We start from the raw sequence: 9,818 nt of genomic DNA on the forward strand, positions 1-9,818 counted from the left end.
ACAACAATAACCTTGATCTGAATCCCTATTTTTTGTTTGTTTTTGTAAGTATTATTTTATTTATTTTATTGTAAGTTGTTAGTTTTTTTTTACATTTTATTATTTTTATTTAAAAAATAATTTTATTATTTTCAAGTGTTAATTACATTTATTTGGTTATTTATTTTAAATTCATTATTTTTATGTATTATTTAATCAATTTTATTTTATGTTGTTGGTTTTCAACATTTTATTTTATGATTTTTGTTATAATTTCACAGATCTTGCTTTGACAACTAACTGAAAATGTAGTTTTTTTTCCATCTAATATTGATATTTATTATTATTATATAATAAATATGATTTATTTAAGCTTAATTTTAATTAACAAAAATGTTTAAATAGTTTTAATTATAAAAACTCTAAAAAGCTCTGAAGTTGACTTTAAAACGAAACCGTTTTTTTATTATTATTGTTATGTTGAAGGATTGTCAGTGGACGCTCTGATGAGGACATCACGGATGAAAGGATCCTGCGAGCACCAGATGAACAGGAAGAGAGCGCCGCTGAGGATGATGGGACGGGGGGAGTTTTCTCTGCCGGTTATTCATCCTCATCCAGTTGTAAAGCTCTTGTGAATTCCTCGCCTCCAGCAACTCTTCAAATAACCAGTCAAGAAACAGACGACCAGCCAAACTTCCCCATCTTGTCTTGTGCTAATGGGATTTGTAACAACTTCCTGCTACAGCAAGACCCTCAAACAGGACGTCTAACCTTACTTCCTGTTCAGATCACCATGCTTCAGCCAATCACAGGCTCAGAACCAGTAATCGAGAAGCCAGCCAAGCTTTCAGAGGACAGTGTGAGGACCGAAAGCGTCTGTGTGACCCCCAGAGACCCGTCAGTGTCTCCTAAAAGTCCAGTGTCTGATATCAGAGTCCAGCCGAACGCTGCGACTCGCTGTATGAACCTGAGCTCCTGCTCACCTCAGAGATGTTTGTGTCTGCAGCACGTCATGGAGGTGCTCACAGAAGAGTTTGCTTTGGATGGAGTCAAAGATCTGGCTATGGGTAAAAAATTAAATCACCAATTTTAATGTTTCTGCTTATTATACCTAACTGGTGTTTATTTTAAAATTATTTATTTAAAATGTTTTATTATTATATTTATTATTAATAATAATAATTTAGTTTTTACAATTTTACAATTATTTTTACTGTATTTTATTTATATTTAATATTTAATATTTTATTTTTATTATATTTAATAATTTTTTTATTGTTTTTTTATATTTTATTATTTTATTGTATTATTGTTTTTAAGACATAAAAATGTTTTCAATTATTTGATATTTTATTTAGTTTTACATTTTTTCTTATTTATTTACATTTCATATATTTAAGTATTATTGTAATGTATTGCTTTAAATCATTTTGTTCTTTCTTTTACATTTTATTCTATTTTATTTTGTTGTATTTTTTTACATATTTTATTACACATATTAAAATTGTTTTTATATATTTTTTTTACATTTTATGCATTATTTTAATTAACTTTTTCATTTTATTATTAACTTTATTTTGTTTTACATTAAATAATCTTTTATTTTATTTTATATATTATTCTAATTTTATTGTATTATTTCTATTTTTATTTCACATTTATTTTAGTTAACTAAACTTTAATTTAATTTAAATTGTGGTTTAATTCACATAGTTTCCCATTAAAAAATAATTGAATAAATAAATAATTGTTGTGTTTTTGAGAGTAGGCAATATATTTTAGACACATATTTACCTTTGTTTGAATTGCCTGAATCAGTTCTTTGTTGGAAGAGTCTTGTAGGATCCCTCGTGATTTGTTCTCTGTTTCCAGGAAAATACATCATCTCTTTAAAAAGCCTCCAGTTTGAGACGTTTTGTCGAGTGATAACAGAGAAATTCAGTGACGTGCACTGGGATCAGAAGCAGCTGTGTGACCTTCAGCGTCTGATCAACCAGCACTCGAGCCGACGGTGAGCCGCAGATCTTTACACGCTTTATCATCTGACAGGTAAAAAAAAATAGATTTGCAAAGCAAATAATACAAACTCTTACATCAATACAGTTTTGCTTCTTAAGTGGATTTAGCTTGTTTTTAGAGATGTTAAGAAAAACAACAAAAATATAGATTCAAACTAATTATTACTCAGACACAGATTGCAAGGTACAAAATAAATAAATAAAAAATACAAGTGCACGCATGAATGAATGATTGATTACTGAACAGCTCACGTTTCTGAGATGCTCAACAGCCTGCAGCTTTGAATCTGAATTTCAGTCACATGAGACCTTGTCAAAACACCTTCAAACACACATTCACTTGCGCTGCACTTATCATCAGTGATCAGGCCAGAATGGTTTCAGAAACAGCTGTTGGTCCGTGTGGAAACAGAAGAGTCCTCGAGATCAGGAACAGACACAGCGCTCATGTCACATGAAGCCAGGCACACAATGGTCTCTTTCTGACCGTGGATCACATGCGGTCCGATCCGGCTCGGGGTGTTACAGACGCTCTGCATGCGGTTTAACGAGACGCAGGTGATTCGAGACGACTGGAGACGCAGGTGCTGGAGATTCAGTGAGTCTCGCAATAAAAGACCGGTTTTTATAACTCTCAGCGCTCGGGTAAAGTGTTCAGGAACCATTTTGCAGTTCTCTGGTAGGTGATTTGGAGGATAATTATTTATTTATTTATAAACTTTCTTTAACTTCTTGCTCTGAAATCGGTCTTTATTGCAAAAAAAAAAAAAAAAATATGGATGTATTTTAAGCATAAATTTCACAGAAACAAAATATTTCCTTTAGATTTTTCTTTTTTTTTCTACAAAGAATAATTTTCTCAATCTGTGTTTTTGTCATGTTTTATAAACATTCTTTAACAAATAATAATAATAAATATGGAAATGTTTATGAAATACATTTTTATTTATTAATTTGCATGTTTTATTTGTTTAGTTAATAGTAGACTTTTTTAGGGGTCTGGCTTAATTTGTATTTTTATTGTTTTCATCTAATTATCCTTAAAACTAGACACATTAAAGAAAACCATGTAAGAGAATACATCTTCAAGTGCGTGTGTGTGTTTTATTTATTGACATATTTTAGACAGTTTATTATTGTTTTTACTTGCTTTCTGTATCTGTAGTGCAGAACAATCTATCTTTTAATAATGTTTTTTAGTTAAAACATCCTTTAAAAAAGATAAATGCACTTTAAAAAAAATTATATTTAATATTTTAAGTTATGTTTTTATTATTATTATCATTGCATTGATGGATTTTTTTATTTATTTCATTGTGTTTTGAGAATAAACCTCAGCTCTTGTCGTTTAGATATTTTACTGGACAATGTAGTTTTTATCTATTTGCTGGCTTGGCTCAGAGGCTTTGAGCTGTTTAATGATCTGTTTCCAGAGCTTGTGTTGTTTCTCTCTCTCTCTCTCTCTCAGTGTCTCTGATGAACAGTCCTCCTCAGAGGCAGTGAAAAGGGCAGCAGCGTCGCTCCAGAGCACCAGACAGCGTTTGACCAGCGAGGAAAACGCTCATCCTGACCACAATGCAAACCTCTGGCCCTCAGATCGACCCGCGACCGAGGAAAACCAGCTGAACGAGATCATGAAGGAACCGGAATGCAAACCAAATGAGCTTAAATACAGAGAAACCGCAGATGGACAAAACCTAGTTCAGACGGGATCTGAGACCAGGACCGCATGCTGGAGACGAGACACACAGGAAATGACATCAGAGGATGACAACAAAGGTAGGACCGCCTCCTGTCATCAATCATTCATCAAAAAAATCTGCCGTTTAGTTTTGAAACCACTTTCCTTTTCTGTCAGCCAATAATCAAATAACTATTTTAGGTTACCGTTGTATATGATGCAGCTTTTCTAATATCTTGTTCATATAGTAAATAATACTGGTTTATAAAGGAATGGTTCACCTAAAAATGAAATGTGCTCACCTTCAGATCATCCGAGATTAGGATGAGTTTGTTTTTTTTAGCAGATTTGGAGAAATGTAGCATTGCATCACTTGCTCTGCAGTGAATGGGTGCCGTCAGAATGAGAGTCTGATAAAAACATCACAATAATCCACAGCACTCCAGTCCATCAGTGAACATCTGGAGAAGACAAAAGATAAAACAAGTCCATTTCCATTTGCACATTAGCACATTAGAAATTAAACATTTAAAATATTTAGTTTTACTCAGATGGACATTCAGTGCTGTTTGATGTTGACTTCTGTGTCTCTGTTCTGTTGTTATAGTCTGATTAGTGTTTAGGAGTCAATGAAAGCCTGTTTGAGAGATGTTTTATTTAAAGTTGTGTAACGTTGATGGACAGTTGAAAGCAAATATAAAAGACGGAGTGTTTTTCAGTGCTGCCAGACTCACTGAGAGCTCTTGGTGTTTGTTAGTGGAAATGAGTTGCCAGGAAATTCATTCTGCTTGTTCCAAGCACTCGCAGTGATGTTTTCCTTCGTCTTTTATGGTCTTTGTGCTCCTGCTCATCACACACACACACACACTAAGTGCAAACAAACACACACACTCACAGCAAACTGCAGGTGTAAATCGCACACAAACACGTCCCAGTCAAAAACCAGAAGGAACAAATAAGGTAATAGAAAAAGTCTATCAGTTCAAAATAAGATGTCTTGTTTGAAAGTTAGCACAGATACATATTCAGATAGAGAGATGGACAGAAGGACAAATGGATGGGTAGATAGATAGAGGGACAAATGGATGGATGGACAAATGGATGGGTAGATAGATAAAGGGACAAATGGATAGACAGATAGAGGGACAAATGGGTGGATAGATAGAGGGACATATGGATGGATGGATAAATGGATTGGTAGATAGATAGAGGGACAATGGATGGATGGACAAATGGATGGGTAGATAGATAGAGGGATAGATGGATGGATGGACAAATGGATGGTAGATAGATAGAGGGACAGATGGATGGATGGACAAATGGATGGGTAGATAGATAGAGGGACAGATGGATGGATGGACAAATGGATGGGTAGATAGATAGAGGGACAGATGGATGGATTGACAAATGGATGGTAGATAGATAGAGGGACAGATGGATGGATGGACAAATGGATGGGTAGATAGATAGAGGGACAGATGGATGGATGGACAAATGGATGGGTAGATAGATAGAGGGACAGATGGATGGATGGACAAATGGATGGTAGATAGATAGAGGGACAGATGGATGGATGGACAAATGGATGGGTAGATAGATAGAGGGACAGATGGATGGATGGACAAATGGATGGTAGATAGATAGAGGGACAGATGGATGGATGGACAAATGAATGGGTAGATAGATAGAGGGACAGATGGATGGATGGACAAATGGATGGTAGATAGATAGAGGGACAGATGGATGGATGGACAAATGGATGGGTAGATAGATAGAGGGATAGATGGATGGATGGACAAATGGATGGGTAGATAGATAGAGGGACATATGGATGGATGGACAAATGGATGGATAGATAGATAGAGGGACAGATGGACGGACAGCCCTCAGATGGACAGATGGACGTATGGATAGATGGACGGATGGATAGACAGACAGACAGACAGACAGACAGACAGATAGATAGATAGATAGATAGATAGATAGATAGATAGATAGATAGATAGATAGATAGATAGATAGATAGATAGATAGATAGATAGATAGATAGATTAGTTCTATTAACAATGGTGTTGATTTTGGGGTGAAATATGATCTTGCCAGGTTTAGTGAGCATCTCTCTCTGTCTGTGATAGAGCTGTCTGAGCTGATGGAGCTGCAGTGTGGTTCTCCTCCTGATGGTGGCGCTGGTGAGTGTGTGTGTGATGCTGAAGCGCTGGAGGACAGCGGTGGTGCTCGGATCACTCCCGACAGCTCGGAGCTGGACATGGACGACTGTGACTCTCTGATCTCTGAGCGGATGCTCTCGGTCTGCAGCGGCCCTCAGCGGGCCCCGTGCGGCTCCTCCTGGGCTCTGGCTCTGTACGGGGACCAGTGCTTCAGTCCAGACGTGCTGGAGTACACACAGAAGCTCAGCAGTCACAGCCAAGCTCCCACGCTGGAGGACAAGTCACAGGTGGGTTTTATACATGTTGTGTATGGATTCAAATCTGTGCAAGTATAGGTCCTATTGTACCAAAATATACATATAAAAAATAATAAGAAAGCATATCTTTCATAAAACACTTTAAGATTAAGATTATTTTCATGACAATTTAACACATTTTCACCTCAATTATCAGTTTTGTATTTTGTTTCTTCTTAATTATCTTTATTCTCAGTGGTGAATTGGTTTTATTCCCGTGGTACGTTTTACTGTTAAAATGATATTTTTTTTTAACAATTAACAAATAGTAAAAGCAGTACAATGATAAATACAATATAAATACTTTACAATTAACATAATATATCAGTTATTAATTATTTTACTACCATTGTGATACTGTTGTAGTTTTAAATTTAGATTTAATTTTTTTATTATCTGTTTTCATTTTAATTTTATTTCAAATTATTTCATTTTTTTATTAATGTCTATATTGTTTTTACTTATTTAGTATTTATTAGTTTTAGTTATTTTAGTACAGTAAGTTAACCTGAAGAATGCTGCCTTGGCAACTAGCGAAAATAAAATATAATGTAATTATCAAAAAATAAATGTTAATTTTCTTTATGCAATTTAATTTCCTGTTTATTTATTTAGATTTCGGGCTGAAACATGATATATATATATATATATATATATATATATATATATATATATATATATTTTTTTTTTTTTCACTCTCGTGTTGACGTGTCTTTGCCCTGTGTCTGTTATTGTCCTAATGCTGATTTCCGGTGTTTATTTACTGCTAACTTTACTGAAAGGAGCCACATTTCATGCAGCCTGAATTTCTCCAGGTACAGTATTCTGAACAACCTTCATTTTCATCGAAGAGCTTCAGTGGATCACATCTTCCATCATTCATGTTCTGAATGAGCCACATGCATCAAACATTCAGAACCAGGAACAAAATATAGACAATGTGCATTTTGATTGGGATCAAATATAGAGTTGGATATTTATATGATAGTATCTCATATTTATAGCAGAGTATGAGAGCTCAGTGTGTGTGTGTGTGTGTGTGTGTGTGTGTGTGTGTGTGTGTGTGTGTGTGTGTGTGTGTGTGTGTGTGTGTGTGTGAGAGAGATGCTTTGATGGCGTTTGAGGGCTGTATTTATGAGCGGGGTTCAGACGCAGGAGCTCTACAGGAGGAACAGAGCTGCAGATGGACCTCAAAGCACTGACCATCGATCTCTGTTACCATAGAGAGACATACAGAGAGTCTTCATCCTGTTTTAATTGATTCAATTGATCAAAAGTGACAGTGAAGACATTTATAATGTTATAAAGGAATTCTATTTCGAAGAAATGCTGTTCTTTTGAATTTTCTATTCATCTCTGAATCCTGAAAACTTAAATGTATCATTGTTTCCACAAAAATATTAAGCAGAACAACTGATTCCAACATTGATAATAATCAGAAATGTTTCTTGAGCAGTAAATCATCATATTATTCTGATTTCTGAAGATCATGTGACACTGAAGACTGGAGGAATGATGCTGAAAATACAGCGGAGCATCACAGGAATACATTACACTTTAACACAGATTCACACAGAAACCTTTTATTTTACATTTTAATAATTCTTTAAAAAATGTACTGCGCTTTTGATCAAATAAATGCATCCTTGTTGAGCAAAAGACATCATTACATTAAAAAAATCTTACCAACCCTAAGTTTTTAAAGACAATTTACACCCCCAAGCATCTTCATCCTCTTCATCACATTGAGTCCTAACTGCTGAAAAAAAAGTATTATATAAAAATCTTTACAATTAAACCTTAATATATGAAAATAAAAATGCATGAAGAAACATTAATTTATTATTCTTTTTAAAATAAAACATTAATAGAAGTTAATAATTGGATCTCAGTAATACCTAAATAACACTGGTCTAAATTGGTCTAAATGATTAATCAGGTGAAGTTGGGTTATTTCCAGCAGGGAACTGGTTAAATCCTGCGTTCTGTTGTCTGTGAATGCAACGCATGTTAGTTGCATGTATTTCCAGAGTCCAGTTGGGCATCGAGATCCATTTATTGATCTTTTCTTACCTTTTTATCTTAAACAGGAGCTGCACCAGCAGCTGATTATTGAGAGCAGAAATCTGAAAAAGAGCATAACTTTCTACCACAAGCTGATACAGCAAGAGAGGAAAAATAAAGGTACTTCTGCTACAATAGAAAACCTGATGGCTGTGCGTTAATTCTGCAGTGCAGCTGTTCTTCGTTCGTCAGATGTGTGTTTTATGTGCCGCTCGTCTGTCTTTGTAGGTTCAGACATGAAGGTGATGGTATCTAAAGTCAAGCAGCAGTTTGACGAGCTCAGAGCCAAAGTTGAGTTTCTGCAGTCTGTTAAGAAATATCTCCAGGTTTGTGCCAAAGCACACGCTGCATTTCCTCTGCCGTGGGTCTAAAGACATTTCTAAGCGTTCATATTCTACGTTTACATTTATTTACTTTGCAAAGACAGTTTTATCTTAAGAATCTCACAGTGTATTAGGTTTACATTTATCAGAGCACTGGGAATCATGGGAACCCATGACCTTGATGTTGTCAGGAACTTTTAAATAATAAGAACTAGAGATCTGTTTGGATGAGCCAAATTCGAGCCATTGTAAAACAAAGCCATTGTAAAAGTTAAAATATTAGTTTCTTATAATAATAATAATAATAATTCTTCTTCTTCTTCTTATTCTTATTATTATTATCATTACCAATTTATAACAAATTGTATAATAATGGTAATCTATTTAATTTATTATCAATAAAAGTAATAATTTAATTATTATTACTTTTATTATTATTAATTTATAATTATATAATAATGCTATTAATCTGCCTAATTTATTCTAAATTAATAGTAAAAAAAATGTTTTTATTATTAATAATAATAATAATAATAATAATATATTATTATTTTCTATTTTAATCAATTAGACAATATTGTAATCAAATTTATTATAAATTTAAAAATATCAGATTACTTATAATAAATATTATTGTAAATATAATAATAATAATCATAATAATAATCGATTCATATTATCAATTCATAACAAATTGTATAATAATGTTAATCTATTTAATTTATTATAAATACAAATAATATAATAATTATTATTTATATTAGTAATAATAATTAATATATATTATAAATAATAATAATAATCTTTATAATTTATTCTAAATGAATAATAATAACTATTAATAATAATATTTATTATTATTATTAATAACGAATTATTTTAATAATAATATTTTTACTATTTATAATAATAATAATAATAATAATAATAATATGTATAATTTATTATAAATAGTAAAAATAACAATCATATTTTAATTTTAAAACACCAACAACCACAGAATAATTGCAATAAACAATTATTTAACTTTTAAATAATTCTGTTCTACCCTGGTTTTGAAGTTGGCTTAACCAATCAGATTTGACCTCACAGCTCTAAGTTTTTATCCAGTATTTAGAAATTTCTAAAATCACCAAGGTCATAGGCTTGATTTTCAACACTGTGAACCTTAAATACACCGTAAGCCACTTAAAATAAAAGCATGTATGCCATATATGAATTATTACTTATTAGTGTCTTTGTCTTATTGTTGTTGCCTCAAGCGTTACATATTCAGACAAGCAATA

The 9,818-nt window shown here is 33.0% G+C and overlaps 1 protein-coding gene across 1 annotated transcript in view; it reads left to right on the top strand.

Annotated features, from left to right (window-relative positions):
- LOC132110273 (kinase non-catalytic C-lobe domain-containing protein 1) overlaps positions 1-9,818 on the top strand; it is a 50,171-nt gene that overhangs the window by 24,535 nt on the left and 15,818 nt on the right. Inside the window, exons 14-19 of the mRNA XM_059516845.1 lie at positions 466-1,049; positions 1,855-1,996; positions 3,469-3,779; positions 5,817-6,136; positions 8,236-8,329; positions 8,438-8,535. Of these exons, the coding sequence (XP_059372828.1) occupies positions 466-1,049; positions 1,855-1,996; positions 3,469-3,779; positions 5,817-6,136; positions 8,236-8,329; positions 8,438-8,535 (1,549 nt within the window). The remainder of the gene's footprint in view (positions 1-465; positions 1,050-1,854; positions 1,997-3,468; positions 3,780-5,816; positions 6,137-8,235; positions 8,330-8,437; positions 8,536-9,818) is intronic.

Source organism: Carassius carassius, chromosome 30 (assembly GCF_963082965.1).
Source record: "Carassius carassius chromosome 30, fCarCar2.1, whole genome shotgun sequence".
Classification (NCBI taxonomy): domain Eukaryota; kingdom Metazoa; phylum Chordata; class Actinopteri; order Cypriniformes; family Cyprinidae; genus Carassius; species Carassius carassius.